The sequence below is a fragment of the Taurulus bubalis genome (genome assembly GCF_910589615.1).
Source record: "Taurulus bubalis genome assembly, chromosome: 10".
In the NCBI taxonomy this organism is placed as follows: Eukaryota; Metazoa; Chordata; class Actinopteri; order Perciformes; family Cottidae; genus Taurulus; species Taurulus bubalis.
In genome coordinates, this window is record NC_136598.1 from 3,085,753 (window position 1) to 3,105,666 (window position 19,914).

General features: G+C 43.7%; 1 protein-coding gene across 2 annotated transcripts in view; it reads right to left on the reverse strand.

Moving 5' to 3' along the window:
* Window positions 1-19,914, reverse strand: part of bcas3 (BCAS3 microtubule associated cell migration factor) — a gene marked incomplete at both ends in the record, with an annotated part of 311,433 nt that overhangs the window by 212,120 nt on the left and 79,399 nt on the right. The window contains 2 exons of one of the 2 annotated variants that reach the window (XM_079225409.1): window positions 5,896-5,940; window positions 13,743-13,893. In XM_079225409.1, coding sequence (XP_079081535.1) covers window positions 5,896-5,940; window positions 13,743-13,893 — 196 coding nt within the window. The remainder of the gene's footprint in view (window positions 1-5,895; window positions 5,941-13,742; window positions 13,894-19,914) is intronic. The other variant, XM_079225410.1, reaches the window with a different exon arrangement.

Below are 19,914 nucleotides of genomic sequence, written 5' to 3' on the forward strand. Positions count from 1 at the left end.
TAGTGATCAGAGAACAGTAGCCAGGTCTGGTATTATTGTCCGGCCTTATAACCAACCTGGACAGTAAAACATGGTCACAGGAGCTCAGGCATTAGGTGGGCTAAAGGCTTGAAGACTCATGGTGGTGTCACACACTCCCAGAGGGATGCTTAACCTTGACCTTTGGTAACCACACTGGTGTGGAAGCAACACACTCGCCGCTGTCTACACTCACTAAAAAAGGAGTAAATTGGTGCAGAGCTGCACTTTTTTCCACTTTGTTCAGGGGTTTCCCGAGACATTATACATCTGAGGCACAGAACCTACGCATTTTTGTCTCGGCCACATGAACGTAAAAATGACGTGGGGAGCATCCTGAAGGGCCGACACGCGGGATGGACTGAGAACGGGGGGTGGTGTAATTTATCGATTAAATGTTTGGCACAACTTGCCAGCCAAAAGTTGGCTTAAACTGATCACTGTAAGCACTGGGAAATTAATTAGTTCACGAGAAAGTATGCTTGCCCTTCAAGTAGAAAGCAGACATTTCTCAATTATTGCACTTAAGCAGAAAATATTTACCAGTCTTTGAAGTTGTTGAAATAATATGCCTTTGTTATACATGTCATGAACACACCTGATGCAACTCAGCAGCCCTTACTGGTGAATCAGTGCACGAGCGTCAGCTGGTTTAGGTGCTCGAGCACAGAGAACTGGAAAATGTGCAGGCCCTTCCTGCCTGGAGGTCTGGATGTGGGAACCCAGCGTCTAGGCTATAGGCTTTTATTAGTAGTAGGATCAAGTCATGCTCCTTTAGGAAAATGATTAGTGAACTGCTGTTTTCTGAATCTACTCTTTTTATTTAGAGAATATGGAAAAGTTCAAAGCCTTTTAAAATAATAATGGTTGTTTAATTCAAAAACAAAAGAAAAATGAGTGTTAGTACTGCTCTATAGCTAGATCTTATTCCACAGCTGCTTTTAGTGTGTGGGATGCTGGGAAAGGCTCGCGTCAATGACACCAAACGGCATCCGCGGTTTACAGAATGGAAGGATATGAAAGAATGGAATTTGTCCTATGAGGAGAAAAAAGCAGATCGGTTATGTTTTGTCTTTGCTGCTAAATAATTTAAATAGAAAAGCTGGTTGTTGAAATCATTGACATACGTGTTGGCTATGCGTCCTTCTCTATCTGACCCATAGGAGGCGCAGGTTGGCATGTAGAGAACGCTCTGACATTGACTAAACAACCTTCCATTGTGAAAGGTGAACAGCCTGCTGAAGCTGGTTGCCACTGGACAAAAATAAATCCATAGCGACCATTAAAGCTGAGGGTCAAACTAAATAAACAATGCAATACAGGGTCGGGAGGACTGCAGTTCAACAGGATTGCTTGTTGTTGTAGATGTTGTGTCCAATAGTCCAACTCACTGAGCTTCTGCTGGTAAAACTCTCTTTCTGTCTTTCCTTCAGACTGTCAACACCTCATAAATTACTCCCTGGATGCAAGGAGATGTTGAAGTCTTTGTTTGGCCAACACCATGTGAAAGAGGGATCAGGAAATAGGAAGCGGGGAAGGTAGTCATAAGAAAGGCCTCTATACAAGTTACGTAGCTTGTATTTATTAGTGCTGGGTCAAGGGGAGAAGGCTGAATAACCAAATATCCACAGTAAGCCCAGTCTGTGAGAGGAAGATGGAGGGGGAGATAAAGTCACATTCAGGATATTGCGTTGGCTAACTCCAGAGTGCCCTTGCCTTCTCTTCCTCGGGCCTATTCGTTTGTCAGTGCATTCAGAAGATAAAGCGTTTAACAAACAGGTCCAGTGAACTGTCTGCTAGCTATGGGGGAGTGTTTCCACTCCTGAAGCTTTTCCCTAAAGAAGATGACCCCTTTTTTCTGCCTCTCAGTCTCAACAATCCTGGCCTATGGCAAATCAAAAGGAAAATACAATGGAAAATAAATGGAAAAAAAAGAACTGTGATCCATTAAAGTGAAAATGTCTGTAAGAATGTTAAATGGTTAGGGAATAGGGGAAACAAGGGATGTGTTGGTCACAACACACCATATAACTTTTGATCTTTTTTTTGTTCTCAAGAGAAGGAACAGTATTCCCGACTTTGGCTGTGTGGTCCTGCAAAGTTCTTTTTTGGTGAGGTGTTTAATTGCCGAAAAATACTTGGGTTCCATCTCTCCCATTGCTGGAAAACATGTTAAACCCTCAAAAAAAATCCCTCTGGTTCACTGGTTTCAATAACCCAGGAAACACAAATCCTATTTCAGAGCAGGCTGGGGTTGGTTTTCGAGGGTGAGAGCTTGAGGCCGACGAATACACCGCAGAGCGACTTACACTGTGTACTGGAAGATATTCTAACCTCCTCGTAGTCGTCATGTTGACTTTGGACGTAAATGGAAGTTGAATAATAAATCAAGGAAAAACATTGTTTAAATCTGAAATGGTATTCTTAAGGGAAGAACGACAAATCAGCATAAAGGACCACAGCACTGATTATTATTTGGAGCCATTTGAGTAGCCTGACCTCACACACCTCTATGTATATATACTGTAACAAAGTACATACACGTATAAAGATATTCACAGACACACACACCAATTTGTATGCTTATAAGTCTGTGATAGCAGGCAATAATACTGGCTCCCCACTGGGGTCTCGTGTCTGGTGAGTTGGATCTGGGCGTCTTTGAAGAGGCCTCAGCCAGCGCCGAGTCTGCCAACAGGACCAGAGATCACAGCTCGGTTCTCATCTCCTCTGGGTGCAGCGACCACTTCAGTTTATTCATCTGTGTTTTAAATCATCCTTTTCCTCTTGATCTCACTTGAAGTGGCTTAAAAGTGTTGAGGTTTCTGCCCGTACCAAAGAGAGGCTCAGCTCCGGCAGGAAGGGGCCTAATTCGGCCCTCCCTATGTAGGGCAGCAAAAAAAAATTGGAAGGGACCATTGATGGGTGGGGGTTGACGACTGGCACTAAACTCATGAAAATAAGTAACCCAATATCAATAAATTATGTAACAAAAATATACAAAAAGGGAATTTGGGGAAAGGTGGGGGGGGGCACTAAACTAACGGAAAATCTTTTTTTTGTTCTCCCAACACAAGATTTGGTTTTGTACGATTGCCCTTTAGGAGGGACAGGAATCCATTTTCTTTGCAACTTTAATCCACTGAAGACTACTCATGTCATTTCCACTTTTAATTTAACAAATGAGAACTCTTGACTGAGCTAATAGCTTTTCCTCAAGGGCATAATTCAATCTGCGACATCAACCATCAAAGTCCCTTTGCATTACTACCGGGGCTAACGCGAGGCGCCTCCGAGGGGGGATGGAAGTCCGGTGGCAGCTTCCATTTATTTTCCAGCCCCTCGCAGTAAACAAATATGATAGCGCTCACTTGAGCCGACTATCCAGTGATAAAAGAGCTGCGCGGCTGCTGCACCGATTCTGGGCAATATGGTTCATTTAAATTAGAAAATGAGCCGGCATTAGGACTGCAACCGGGACAGAGGGAGGAAAAGAGAGAGAGGGCAGTCATGCGGAGGACACATCCTTCAACGTCACATTTATTATTTTACAACAGCCCTTGGAAAAGAGGCAGCCTTGGGGCTGTGTCGAACACACAGCACTAATGACAACCACTGGGGAGACTCAGGGAACATTGGAGAGTGGCCATCACCGTGAAAACTAGGACTATTTTCTTTTACCTGTACTCCTTAAACTCTATGATGTCTATCATCATAGATATGTACGGTTATTAAAAAGTCTTTGCAATAAATATTTAAACATAATAATACAACATTTGGTCAGACGGTTGGAGTCTCACACCACAAATTCAATTGTTTAAAATGCAACGCTGAGAACATGAAATGGAAATCCGAGACGGCGCGATTCAGTCCACGGTTCCCTGGAAGAGGAAATAAAACGAGGGCTGAACTCTGGGTAAGCAGATATTGGCAAATGGACTGTCATTGCTCATACACTATTAGAGAAACAATATAGGTCTAACAAGCTCACATTTTAGCGGAAGACGGTTATTGCGAGGGTCGAGATGCCGATGCTAATGATGTGTACCTTTGAAAAGTATACGCTCTGAAATCACTAAGGGCCCAGATTAAGCGGGAGGTGGATGAAGACCGAAAAAAAAAAAAGCTTCAATTAAAAAGTATGAGTGACTGCCCACAACAAAAGACGAAACCCAAGACTTGGGGAAGGCACCACATGCTATTCATTTTCTAAAGTGAATGGAGTCAACAGGGAGGAGGTGGAGAGCTGGGAGCCGGGAAGGGAAAAGTTCACTTCACTGAGCCACTCAATCATCTCTCCATAAGTGACTCTATCATAATGGGGCTTCTTTTAAAAGCTTGTAAGCATCTGATTTCACGAGAGGGCGGTGAACAGAGACTTGGCCTCAGCCCTCCTGCAAGACAAAGATGGGAAGATGCTGTGTCCTCTAACGTTTCAATCTCAGCGAAGGGCATTAAAAGATGAAGTTGAACTCAAAATTGAAGGGTGAAAGGAGCAATTTCCTGATTATTAGCCTTAAAATCGTATTAAATCATTCTCCTGGCCGGAAGAGGAGGAGAAGCCGGATCCTGGTCTCTCCGCAGAGGGCTGGGGTCTGAGCTGAAGGACTTTCTGGTGAACCTGCAGGATTTTGTCCCAATGACAAGCATTAAAGTCTAACTATACAGAATAATACAAGCCTCTCACTGATGGCCTTGTTTTACTTATGTAGTTCATAAAGGTATCATTATTAAATTGAGACTGTTTCATGATAGTTCAAAGTTATTTGTGCTAATAACCTTTATGGGGCCAGTTTTTAGTTAATGTGACTTATCCATTCTTAGTCCTGCCTCCCATGCTCTGATTATTTTTTGTAAATTGATGAAAAATATTGGATAAGTGGGCAGAGAGGTCTGAAATCAGGCTAGCTTGTTTGGCTTAGTCCAAATAAGCAAGCCATTTCTTAATATTTGGGATGTTAGCTTTTTCATTCCAGTTAATCTGTGTTTTTTTCCGCTGAACACAGTTGGGGTCTGTGGCTGAAACCAGGTGATGAGAGCTGTGAGCGTGGATGAAAACAAAGTCGTGGGCCGTAATATAACATAAGCAAAACCACAAGCCGAAAGACGATAAAACCTTGGTGATAATTCCCCCGCTTTGAGTGACCTCTTTCTCATGACACATTGCGATTTGATCCATCGTTACTATGCTAAAAAAAAAGATTAGCGAGGTTTTAAATGACATGATTTAGTTAAATGAACAAAACAGAAAACCTTCAGTCCTTTGCGAGAGAGGGTTACACATACCTCACATATCTACACTAACATAAGACACGGTTGACACTATTACCAAAATTTGCCAAGGAACAATTGCTGCGTGCAAACACACATCCAACGGAGAAATGTTTCTTGGCGGTCAAAAAAGAAATGTGAACAACGTGTTCTACACAAAGGCGTTATTCTTGGAAAAACATCACGGAGAGAAAGAAAAAGACAAACAGAAAAACCACATGGCAACAGGCAAGAAGTGCTATGGCACCACCTATAATACACACCTTTTATGTTTGCTACATTCTTAAAAGACCAGGTGTTAAAATGTGAAACCATAAATCCTTTGTTCGCTTTAGTACCATAGTGGCTTTAATACAACATGTTGAATCACCCTAATCCAAAAGTTCAACATACACAGAAAAATAATTAAAGGATTTGCAAAAAAAAAAGGCATAAAAAGATGATAAAATAACAAACACTCCTTTTTTGGGATTTGTGCACCGTGGACAGCAGAATGTGTTGAGGATACACCAGGAGACAAATGAGAGGTAGCAGAGGCGGTGTGCTGCGGAGGGGATACAGTTGCATGCGGCCGAGGGAGACGAGGAGGGGAAGAGCAAAACTCACCATGGAGTTTTAATGGCAAAACATCCCGCCCCAAAGAGGTAGGGTCTTCATGAGAGGGGGAGGGTGAAGGGGGTGGGGTTCAGAGATAGACGGAAAAACCATTATTAAACTAGCACACTTGAGCAAACACACTTTTCACATTACATACTTTTTGACGTGTCTGTTTAAGTGCACAACACATTCGAGGCAGGAAGCAGAATGTCCGTGCGCTAAGATGGATTTGAAAACCTGCGGGATGGCTTGATGATTCATCTGCTCAAGCTGCTCCGTAAAGTGTGATAGCATATATTTGGCAGATGCAGCATGTCCACAGACTTTGTTTCTTGCTTTTTCCTTCGGACATCTGTCATGTTTTTTTCTTCTTCTCCCCCTTAACTTTAAAGGGATTGGGTACATGTGCAGAGACATGTAGGTCTGAATCCAACCGTGTAAATACGATACAGGAAAACGATGGGAAACGGTTCTGATTGTTGAGATTGAGAAAGTTTAAGTATGAGGAGTTTATCCAATTTCCATAACAACTGGGAACACCAATAAAACTAACAGCACTCAGGCATTGTTAGGACAAGGAGTTGTGTGTTTGCATGCAGCTTCTTTTTTTAGTAAGAGTGTGTATTTACGGCCATGCATTGTCTTTTGAATGTGTGTGGGCCAATGTGTGTTCACTGTGATTATGTTAACAAGTACACAGTGTGTGTGTGTGTGCGTGCGCGTGTGTGTGTGTGTGTGTGGGTGGGTGTGCAGGAGTCATCTAGAGTGTGTCTTTTTCAGGGTATATTTCGGTCTATCTGTCAGTCTGTGCGTGTTTCTAATGTTTACAAGACATTAGGAGTGGGAGTGTGTTCCTGTGTTTATTCTGCATGTCCAGAGATAGTGACAGAGCTCCGTAAACAGTTTACAGTAAATAAGCCTTTTCCCTACAGCAATAAAGGTCCGATGAGACTGAACTCTGTCCCCGCCAGCCAACCTCCCCCAGTCATGAAAAACAGAATCTCCGGCCAACCAAAGCACTCTGCAGCACTTCTTTATTTTATCGCTTTCGCCGCATCCGCCCGGGCCCTCCTAACGATAGCACACAGTCTTCAATTAGTCTTGGTACATGGATGTGTAGAGAAATGTTCCTCTGGGAGACGGGGAGCAACAATTTGTCCTGGAATGTCTTACTCCTGGAGCGCAAGTTGAGAAATGAACATGTTGGTTGGTGTAATGGAGGCCCCTGGTAATCTGCCACTTATCAAAGAGTCTCCACCGTCTACCCTCCGCTGAGCCTATCGAACCAGCTGAGCCCCCACTCTGTGGCTCCAGCTGGGTAAATGGATGGACTCCAATGGGAGAGTGATGGACGAATGGGGTGAGCTCTCCATGGGGGTAGCAGAGGCCAAGTAGGCTTTGGGGTTAACAAGATGCCACTTTGAATTTCTCCCTCCTACTTCCTTGGAACTTATTGTTGGTGGAATTTATTGTTGGTGGGATTTATTGTTGGTGGGATTTATTGTTGGTGGCTAACGGAGTGATGGGAGTTAATGGCAGTATTTGAAGAAAAACTAAATACCCAATTCAAAACAATACCGGGAGCATTCCGGCACATAGAACTCCTCTGAAACAGTCACTGTTATTTCACATTCCTCCTTTAAAGCAATGTCCACTGTGGCCACATATCCACATACAAATAAAAGCTGGGGATAAAAGCCACATAGCAATAGTTGCGTACCAGTAATTTATTAAGCATTCAGCAAAATTTGCATTTCACAGTAGGATGATGGTGCCCGATTGAACAAAATTCAAAATTAGAAGTCTCATCAGTATTAGTAGAGGACATAATATAACTACAACATTCAAAAACGGTAACCTGAACACGAATGCTGCTTTCCCACAGTAAAGGACTTTGTGGCTCTAAAAAACATTGTTGAACCCTTCTACCCCGGGCCGTCGAGGCTCATGTGTCCGCTGGAGAAGTCTTGTCTCATCTCAAGCGTGTTGGGCTTGAGCCTCAGGTCTGGATTGGTCGCAGTTACTTAGTTCGATTAGGTCAAGGTGAGAGCTAAAGGCAGCCGAAATGAAGCCAAAAGACGCAGTTCTTCTAACGGCCACTTGAGGCTGGCTCCAAAAGCGAGCCAATCTTCAGTTAGGAAATTAAAGACTGACTTTACTGACTGAATTTTATCAATTAAAATAAAAACGTTTAAATCGACACTTTTAAACACATTTAGTTGTATAGGACCAGGCTGGAATAATTACCCCAAAACACATATTTTCGTATTAAAATGCGTACAAAATTGCACACTGCTTAGAATAAACTGTGCACCATGTTGAGCTGGCAGTTAACAGTTCTTTCTTCTTTTTGTTACCACGGAGCAGAAAACAGCTGCCCAGTTATGTGATGCAGTGCCTGATCCATCAGATTTGATGGAGAAGAATCCCACACAGGTCAGTGGCATGTTTGGAAACATGAGTTAAACATGGGTCAGTGGCGTGAAAGGGCCGTGGGAGTAGGTGTGTTACCGAGGAGAGGCAGAGAAAGACGAAGGAGAGAGAGTCGGGGGGGGGGGGGGGGGAGCATAATCAACCTGTGAGGGCGACGACCCCACTCCCACAGAATAATCGTTCACACATTCATCTCTTAACCCGTTGGCCCTAATAGCCGCTCCGCCTGGGCCATTAAAACGGGAGGGAAGTGAGGTGATTTGTGCAAACGGTTTAGTCTTGCTGCCATGTGATGTTGGGCGTTCTTAAAGCCCCTTTCTATCTGTGCCCTCAGCGGGGCGGTGGAAGACAATAGCGTACATACATGCATACATACATACATACATAGGTATTACAGTAATCTGAGGGCACATCTGCAGCGGGTCACATGGTCTCATCTAGTCGCTGGCTGTCGTCTTTCTCGTTTCCTCGCCTGCACTACGTCCGCATTTGTTCGAAAATGCCACAAGAAGGATTTGCTCTCCGGGTGGTGTGTTGTGTTTAGTGTGTGACAATCTTTCCATTTGGATTTTCATTGGTCTGTATTAAAGTCAGACAGTGTGTAGACGGGATAAGTGTGCACTCGTTTGTCTGCCTACAAATCCCAAATGTATCACTCTCAGGCATTCTGACAAGTTAAATCCTCACAGTACTCTGACTGGGGGGACAAGCAGACTTTCCTTGGCGCTGACTGTTTGAATAATTCATTCTTAATCTTTTTCACAGATTAAGTTCCGACGATGACATTTCACCGAGAGAGAGAGAGAATCTTTTGATTTTTTTTTTTTTCTGACCTAATGTCTTTTTCTTCTTTGGGATTTAATTCAACGGAGGCCGACCTTCTCCTGAACTTGGCTGACGGGGAACCAGAGGCCGAGTCAGAGCCGACGCTCGTCTCCTCGTTCAGGAGCCTCCTAGGAGCAGATTTGAGGACTCGCAGAAGCTTGGCTGTGTTCCTCCACTCCCTGACCTGGCCTGGTCTAAAGGGGGGGTGGGGGTATCAGACGGATGCAGAGCCACATCCGACTCTACCTCCCTTCGACAGGGGGGAGAACACCCAAATCTAAACGAAACGAGGAGGGGGCTCTGCATGAACTTGTTGAGGTTTACTTTGATGTTAAAAATGTGATAAAACGGCAGCATTTTGCACATTAGTGGTCTGTAGGCATGCTGGGGCCTATGACGGTATCCTCCCAGTGAGCCCGGCCACACAAAGGGGCTAAAAGCCTCATCAACGTGGCTGTGTGTGTGTGTGTGTGTGTGTGTGTGTGTGTGTGTGTGTGTGTGTGTGTGTGTGTGTGTGTGTGTGTGTGTGTGCGTGTGTGTGTGTCACACGGCACAGTGCACACAAAGACAGCCTGGTAGGGAATGTAGGTTAAGCAGCTGGTGTGTTCCTCTGCTGTCCTGCCAACAGGGATCTGCCCATACAGGTGTAAATACAGCTGCCGGACGCTCCTCTCTCTATCACACACACACACACACACACACACACACACACACACACACACACACGCGCAAAAAGAGAGAGGGGGCCTGCTGCACAGACAGACAGATGGTGCCTGGGTACTCCTGTGCAAGTATAGCGTGAAAGCATATGATATCACCCCCCACTCTAGGGGCCAAACCTGTTGCTTCACTCAGTGTGTGTGTGTGTGTGCGCGTGTGTTTTTTGGTGTATTGGTGCAGCCGTGTGCACACAGGAGCAGACCGCACAGCTGCATGTCCTGATGCATTAATACTGACGCCTCCTCTGGCCCATACCGGGCCTGGGCTTTGAGGGGTTTGACCAGGTATCACGGGCGGAAAATGTGCCGTATTTGCAGAATTATTTCGCAGAGAAAGGAGTTTTAAGTTTTAGGATGAAGCTGGCTATACCATTTATTGTTCATATTGTCAAAAGATTCCATGAAAAGACGCAATATGAATGGATATATCCTTTAAAAGCTGATTGTGGACCATTGTGTCAGCATCTCTTTGAAATCAATTAGATAATATTGATCCAGTGAGTGCAGTTAGTGACAGTGTGGGCCCCATGGTGACGTAGCGCTGACAGCGTGACGGAGTAGAAGCAGGGGCGTGGCTTAGCCAAAGGTAGGTTATTCTCCAAAAATGAATACAAACACACCAATGAGCCCCAGTGTTGAACCTTCATCCCCAACAACTCACTCACAGTAGATTATTTTACCCAGTCCCACATCAATGCTGCCTTCATGGAAGATGCTGGACAGTGTTCACTTGGTATTGTGTTCATTATTTGTCCTTCTTGGTCATTCTGTGGTCAGGCCACGGTGTTACCCTGAGAGGTGTTTCTAGTGTATATTCTACCTCCCTGATGTAAATCTTCAGGAGGAACCAGAGTGTCACAGACAGACTGTGGGAGAGAAAGTATTGAGGGAGATTAACACACTGTTGGTTTTGGTCTTTTCATTGAATTTGTTGGCAGTAAAAACAGTTAAGGACTGTCTTCCTTTTCATCACTACCTGAAACTGAAGTGACGATCCATCGAAGTAGATAATAATTTGTTATTTATTGAAAGCTTTGAGGAGCCCTGTTGTAAACAGCACGCAACAGTCTGGCAGCAGCCTGTAGAGAGATCCATCTGGCATACAGCTGCTGATATTTATTATATTTCTGTTTTGGGGGCGACCTCTAGCTCACCCTGTAGAGCGATCGATTCCGGCCCGCGGACCTTTGCTGCGCGTCATCCGCTCTCTCTCTTCCCTCTTTCCTGTCTTTCTCCAGCTGCACTAATAGTCTCAAAAACATCAGGAAGAAGATTATGAACTAAGAAACCAAAATGTTTGTGTGACACAAAGTAATGGACTCCAAATGTCTGGTCAGCTAATTAATATTTGATCAGATAGTTCCTGATTTAAGAAAAATGTATCTGCCAATTTCAGAATAATATATATATAAAGAACCTTTTGATACTAGTGACAATATGATACTAACAATTCGATACCAAAACAATAAACATTGTTTTCCATTCACATTGTGTGTGTGTATTATATCGTTTTGTATCGAATAGTTTTGGTATTTGGTACATATTTGTCACTAGTATCAAAAGGTACCCTGTAAACAATGAAGTAAACAATACCCTGCCCCATATTTCACAGTACCGTAATAATTAAATAGATACATATCAAATAGGCACTTGGCAGCATAAAAATAAAATAATATGAATTAATTACGTATTACTGCTCGCCACCAAACATGGAGGTTGTGAAACTACACAGCTTATACTGCCAACTCATTTACATCAATAATCATACAATTATTGTGTATTAGTACTTACAATTGACTCAACAGAAAAAGCATAGATAAGATTTTAGTATCAAATGGAGACAATAAAAAAATAAAAACCCAGATAAAAAAACAAAAGCAACACTCCAGCTTTCACATTGAAAAAATAAACTGACCATTTTTTTCCCGAGCATAACAACTGATATTTATAAATGAACACAAGCGATCCGAAGGTGAATTCGGACATATTAAACACCCACCGACATTGTATGACGATGAACATGACAGCTGCTGAACCAAATGCAAACCACCAGCGTCAGGCGGTCATCATAAATACACTGAAGCTCGACACCGCAGTGGCCCATAAGCAAAATTACGTCTCATAAACCCAATGAACTTTGCAAGTCGCCTTAATGATTTGGGAAATGGCCTGATGGTCCACGCTGAGGATCAGGTCCCTATTTTCATCCTGAAAGCTCACTTATCAAATATCACAGCCATCTGTTGGATTCATTATGGCATTTACCATTCAAACATTGCATGAAAATTACATTTAAATGAAAATATTAAAATGTCTCCATATTTGTGGAGCCACCTGTACCGTATGTAAATGCACTTAGCAAAGGCCTGTACTTGCCGAAGGTCTTAAAACTACATAATTTCAATGCATGGCGAAGATCCAGGAAAAAAAGAAGAAAAAAGAAAAAGACGGAGGACAGAGGTGCACGAGAGCGGCGCTCTGGTACTTTTAATACGTTTAATAGGGGAAGCTAGCAGGGTTACACTGCATTGAATAGGACTTGAGTATGATTTTAGGGTTTTATTTCTATTCTTGATATGCATGATGTGTTTGATCTGCTTTCCAAACAGCCCACAGACCAAGTCCGCATGTGTGTTCTGCTTCATTACCCTATGCAAAGAAGTGGTGGCCTGAGACAAAAGAAGTCCATGAGCATCAGCTGGATGAGAGGGGAAAAGCTCTGGCCTCGACAGGGCCACTGTTGACACAATACAGTGTTTTCACAATGTGATTAATGGAAAAAGACAGCGAATCACAGACTGAAGTTAGGGATGTAATACAGTGTGATTTAAATTTCCCTCAACAGCGGCCAAACTGTAAATATAGTAGAGTTAGTGAGGGTGCCAATAACCCTTTTACACTGCTTAAGGCTTTAGGGTGAAGACTCTGTGGTGCATTGGACCTGGATTATTTTACAAAAGGGAGTTCCTCCTGAAAATGACCACAATGAGGAAAAGATGATTCTAATTAATCATTATATATATGAAAATATAAAAGTTACTTTTAATAGCACTGTCAGAGAAACTAAAATATAGAAGCAACATCCTGCAGACGGAGATAAAACAAAGTAAAATGTTCCTCTTTCTCTTTTTGGTTTCAGCTCTTCTTTCTCATGTATTTTCATACAACAGAAATAAGAGAACATTGTATACCTATCATTTGTAAGCAGTTATTAAAGTATTTTAAATATTTTTAAGCAAATATAAGTATAGTATAATTATAAGTAGTATAAAGTATAATATATATATATATATATATATATATATATATATGTACATATATATACACATATATATATACATATGTATATGTATATGTGTGTATATATATATATATGTATATATATATATATATACTATAGTATAGTATATATATCAGTCACAATTGTTTAATATAAATATACAATTGTGCCTGTTGAATGATGACAGTATAACATGATTATACTGTGTTGTCAATCATTCGTTAACTGTTATAATCATTGACAAAGACAATAAATAAGCACTTGAAAAGTATCCGTATCTCTGCTTACAGGTACACTACAGTGTATTAAAGACTAAAAATGCTCAACATAAGAGACTGTAGGAACACCACAGAGGAAACCAGTGCTGTAACATGGATTCTGTGATGGGATCATTATTATTTCATATTCATATTTTATACTTAAATTCATTAAGAATTGTCTTTGTCGTTTTGATTCCCCGCTCACCGCGGCGGCACGAAATAGAAACAACCTTCTCGTCAGTAGTTCATTTTGGGGGTGAAATATCAGTTCGAGCTGGAATTCGGAGTGTGAGTGTGTGTGTGAGTGTGTGTGTGTGTGTGTGTGTGTGCGCTACCTACCCGGAGCGCTTGGTGATGGTGCCCAGGGTCATGGGCTGCTTGATCTGAGCCAGCGGCAGCACCATCGTGAGGCTGGGCAGCGGGGACAGCCGCGGGTTCCCCATGTTGTTATTGGTGAAGTTGTTGTATGAATCCTGGCTGCTCAGCTTGGCTGCAAACACACAGAAATGCAGGATTATTAAAAGTCTTTTCAGGACTGGATGTTCCCTGGACAGCAAGGTCAGAGAAATCTCCTTTTCATAGATTTGCAGTGGAACAGAACAGATAAATACGCGCATCAGGAGCCTTCGCAGGAAGTATTGGCAGACGGCAGAGAATTACACTGTGAATGCTGGTAAAACATGTTATCCATAATTCATTTTGCAGTGCTCAGCGGCTCTTTTTATTCATTTTTTACAGCTTTGCACATGTTAATTCTCAACGTAGCTCAGTTTGAATTAAATAAAACCTCACTTCCTCTGCCACTCACTTTAAACTGCCGACTAGGCGTTCAGCAGACAACCAGAAGACCGTGTTTACAAAACGAAAACACCTTTCTTTCCAAGAAAAAAAAATGCCTTGTTTCTTTACTGTGCATTCTCATATTCATCACATTTCTTTTTTCCTCTCTCTCTCTCTCTCTCTCTCTCACACACACACACACACGGCCTCCTGTGGAATGATTGGAAATAACCAGCTCAAGATGCTACATTACAAATGCCCTAGCTCTGCTTCTAGTGCCTGGCAGTCTGTTAATCAAGGCCAATCAACAGGCGCACACACACGCACACACGCACACACACACACACACACACACACACACACACACATCATCTCACATGTCCCATGCAGCTCCAGCCAAACCCAATCACAGCATGTCAAAGGGCTTCTTAAAGGCCTAATGAGCTGGAGCAGCGACGTCAGGAGACACTATTTAACGTAACGCGCTCAGTCAGCCTCCGTCTTACCGGAGATAACACATTTCAACACTATTTGCTGGCCCGCTATGGTGTGCATGTTGTGTCAATATATGGCAGACTGAATTGCTTGCTTGTTGCCAAGAGCTGGGGCTGAAATGATCAATCCCAGATTTTGTGAAGCATCGTAATCTTAAAAGCATTATATCACTATATTATAATACAATGTGAAAAGAAACCATCATATATAAACAGTCACATAGAAACATTGCTCTATTAGGGGAGGAGAAATGCGGATTAACAAACAAATATGTCCATGTAATCCTGTGACAATAGCCACACACAAAAAAGTGTACCCTGTTGGGCAGCCCAAGGAAAATTCCAAGTTCAAGTGCTTTCAAAAGAAATAAAGAGCAAACCTATGGGTGCACCACAATACGCGCCCTGAATGTTTTCCTTGTTCCATTTGTTGCCTTAATAGATGAGTGACAGCCGCGCAACATAAAGGAATGAAAAGGAGGGAGGGGGGACACGGAGACAAAGAAAACAAGGCGGACATCAAAGGTTACAATAAAGGTAGAGGAGGAGAGTGCCTTGTCATTATTTGGAAGGAGCGATCAAGAGGAGGCTGAATGCGAGCGGAAAGGGACTGCTGAGTGTTTTGGTCCAGTCTTTTAGATCATTAACGTGGAGCTCTGAGTTTCATTAGTCCTGCCAAACCTCCGCTTTGTGGTCCTCTAAAGGGCTGTCTTTTAGACCTCCGCTGGCCAACAATGCCGCGTGACCTTCTGAGGGGGGAGTGGAGACCATTACACAAACCTGTCCTTCATTTCCTTCTGCTCCTCTCTTGGTAAGACTAACAGAGGTCTGTACCAGGGCAGCTCCTGAAAGCCCTTCACTTTTCAAAAGTGCTACACCCCCAGAGCCTGGGCGGCCACCTTTTGTGTTGGGGGGAGAGGCTGGACGAGGGGAAAAAAAAATCGGTACAGGAAGCAGCCTGAAAAGCCATAATGGTGCTTCAACCAAGAAGGGGGGAGGGCGAGGATTTTTTTGGGGGGGTGGGTCAATGAATTTAGCATCCTCATTCAAAGTGGACATTTCACTTTTGCTCCGCTGCATTATTAGCGGTCACCCTTCAAAATAAGCCTGTGGCTAGTAGAACAGGTGTAGCCGGGCAGAGACGGGTGGTGGTGGGGGGGGGGTGATGATCACTGTTGACCAAACAGGCATACCGCGCTGTCACTCAAGGCAGAGGGGTCCAACACTGTCATAACCCCCCCAGTGAAGACAGAGAAGACAAGTTGATGTGGAACGTGTTCGAGACCACGCACCAGTAGAAGACGATACGTGAACAGACAGCTTGGATGGCTGTGAGTCAGACAGCATGTGTCTGTAGGTGTGCATGTGGCGGGGAGTCGTAGACAGACTGAGTAAAGGTACAGACAAGATAAGCTTCTAATCACGCAACAGTTGGGACTTTTAGCCACTTCCGTGAAGTCTGCAGACTAAAATGAGTTTTCCTTGAAGGCATGTCAACATAAAAGTGATATTTCAGAACACAGAGGAAATCTGTGTCACTCACTGGTTTGTGTCGATCAGTCAAAGAGTTCTCAAGTTGATGAGTCAGACATGGGAACACACACTCGAATGTGGGATAAATAAGTTTGTATTCATTTTGTTTTCATGGTTTGGTTGCTCCTGTGTTGAGGTCCTTTTCCTGATCAGCTCTATTGTCGAGCAAATGGCTGAAATCTAAATCTTTATTCAGAACCGTTCAGACAAATGACGGTGCTGATAGATAGTTATTGTCACTTCCTCTTCTCAGATAAGTGGGTCTAAGACTAAGAGCGGCGTCTGAGGACGGCTGCAATGCGACTTAGTGAAAATACGCTTGTTTGCTGTTATTTTCATAGAGAGCACTGGAGCAGACACATGCAAACGACTGATTAAGGGCGTGTCCTCGACCATATAAGGCGGACGGTGAGAGCGGAAATCAGGCCTGTGCATGTGTCCATCATTTTACAAAGAAGCATGTGAACGCTCCGCTTTATAATCAGACACAAAGAGCGCACGTGCCTTAGAATCTATGGAAAATGTAGAATGTACATTCAGATTGAGATATTACTGATCACATCATTCAGGAGCCAAAGAGACGCCGAAAAACCCCGGAGCACACGATCCGGTCTGTATATTAAAGAGCTTATGCCATATTCCTCCTCTCCGCCGAACACGACTGCTCATGTTGGAGCTTTGGTTTCATCTTTAAAGGGACCTGCTGGAATGTAACCGGAGACACCTGTTGCATGCCCTCAACTGGGGCTGTATTATCTGAGTGTTAATGGTATTGAATCAAAACTGGAAAAAACAAAGTCTCGGCGGAAAAAAAATGTCAGAGAGGAAGCCAAGAGAGGAAAAAGAGAGAGAGGGCGAGAGAGAGAGAGAGACAGATGATAAGCGTCTGGCAGAAAGATAGCTCTAGACGGAGGCCATGATTTGATTAATGACCGGGGCGTGATGTGCCCGAGCACTGATACATGACATCCACATGGAAAGAAGATCCATCAATGCAAATCCAGCTCCGTCGCCGTCGTCCAGAGAAAAACTCTGACCCTGCCAAAAAAAGTCACACTGTCATCTGACCCCCGTCTCCCTTTCTCCCTTAATCCAACCATCCATCCAGCTCTCCTCCACCCGTCCGTCCATCCATCGCTCCCTGTCTCAACAGCATTTGCATTCTCTTCTCGCATTAAGCCTCTCGCTCTGTCCTTCGCGCCCTTTCTCTCTCCTCAGCCGCTCCGTGTCACGCCATCTCATGTTTCTCTCCCCTCTCTTGATACCCAATTTGCATCCAATACAAGCAGGAGGCTTCCAATGAGGAGCCGACGTGCGAAAGGACAAGCTCCGAAGACTGCGCTTGTCCACACGGACACTGTGTCTTATTTGAATTGTTTTGCCAGAGAGGATATTTCAGTCAAAGGCAAAGGAAACCGGAGCGGTAGCGGGGCCGGGTCAGGAGGCAAGCGGGTTAGGCAGGTGACATGTTGAGCGATGCTCTGGGAATTAGACGGGACCTTGGACCCGAGGATGATATCGCAGCTGTGAGACGCGGGGGGGGAGAGGGGGGAGAAGGGAGGGAGGCCGTGCACGGAAGACAAGAATAAAAATGGCTCGGCGAGGGAATACTTTTACGGCTCTGACTAAACTTCTGAAGGTAACGCGTCTGTCTGAACGGAGACGCCAATAGCTGTAAAAGAAAAAGAAACGAAGAACAGTCAAGAGTGTAAAATCGGTGCAACAGCATTCAAATCATGGATCATTCAAACTAAAAGTCCTGTTAGGGATTAGGGTCTGTGTCAGGCATTACAGACACACCAACGGGATTGAACGTAATCAGCAGAGTGTCCGAGTGTTTTAAAACGATCCGACAGCACTTCTTTCAGCTCGACCGCCTGCAGACAGGAAACTCCCACATACATGTCCACACACTATTGTTGAACCGAGAAATGATTCATGGCAACAATATGGTACTTTGTAGGTCAAACACAGTGGAGACAGCTTGGAGTGAGAGACTCATTCCAGTAGTCCGGTTACAGTGCCAACGTATAGAAACAATGACTGGTTTTTATTTGTTTTACTCCCATGATACTGGATCTTCACAAGATGTTTGGCACTGATTTTCCTGACTGTTAAAGTTACTGTGAGGAACATGAAGTGGCTATGAAAGTGTCTCACTTATGCTGATATTAATGCTGACGAAAAGCAAGCAGTCTGATGATCGCATTGTTTCATATTTGTATGCATTCCCCTTCAGATACAGTATATGTACCCCTTGATGTGAAAGTCTGAATGAGAGGCTGAGTCATGTGAGCCAGCAGAACCTAAAGGAGGTTCCATCTTACAGGGCACCTGCACAGCTGTAGGCAGACAGGTGAGGACGGAGAGGATCTGGTCTGCGCTGCCTCCGTCAGGGTGGAGGAGGAAGAAAGTTAACGGTTCTGGTTCAGACCACAAAGCCTCCCTGTTGTCGGATAATATTGTGTACGCTCAACATGATTGGCTGATGACTTGTTTCACGGTGCCAAAGCTCAGAAACAAATAAATGAAATCAACCCTGGTCCAGAAAAAAAATGACGGCCTCTTTCTCAATGCGTAAAAGTCACGTTCTGAGAGGAATTACTCAAAAACATCAAAAACACAAAAATATATTGATGTGCAAAAGATTTTTTTGATATATTTGATAGATTAATTATTTAAAAGGGCCCAAACATCTCGCTATGAGGCATACACACATGTTTCTATTGGGACTGAAACTTTTTATTGGCACCAACATTAAAAGTGTCTCCGCTACGTGAAATAGTTCTTTGGTCAGAGCTGCATCAGTCTCTCTCCACTTTCCACCATTCATTCCTTGATGGTCCAAGTTTCCCAGACATGTTAAAAGGAGGGAGGGATTAAAGCAGGGGGGAGGAGGAGGAGGAGGGGGGGAAAGCTGTTCTACCATCCCAGCTCCCCAAAGTATCATTATTAAAACACTCACTTCCACAGGGGGAGAGAAGAGAGGGGGAGAGAGAGAAAACAAGGGAGGAGAAGAGACAGAGATGAACGCGGGGAGGAATAAAAAGGGTCGGACACAAAGGGGGAAGAAAAAGAGCCGAAGGAGCGGGGATCCCCCACTGGACAGAGTAAAAACAAATTAAAAGAGCCCTTATAAAACACAGATGCTGCAAAGAAAATAAACTTCACAAGATTTACTGTTTTGCAAAGGAATCGGAAGACTGGTGGAAAAGCCATCAAGTCTTTTCTCCTCCTCCTTCCTCTTTTCTCTCTCTCAGGTGACGTTGCGGCGGAGGGATCTATCTCCTCTTTGCTCTTTGTACGCCGCTCTCGCTCGTCTGCTACTTCCAGTGCAGCTCGGCGCGGAGGTCAGGCCGGCCTGTGTGAAAATGGCTTCCTGCCCGGTCCCCCGGTCCCAGACCGCAAGCTAACGGGGAGCTTTTATTAACAACCCTATTTGGGAAACATTTTTCCAACGTTTTTTTTTATTATTATTATTTTTCATTGGCATTTCTCATGTCAGGGAGCTTAAAAAAACAGACACCCTACAACGGCAAAAATAAAAAAAAAAATCCCTCGGACAAGGTTTTTTTTGGCGGGGTGATTTCCTCATAACATTCAAGAGTGAAACATGCAGAATATGGAAACGAGCGCGGTGCTCAGAGCAGCTTGTGCTGTAATGAAGAGATGGAAGAAAATTATGTATTTATAAATATATATAT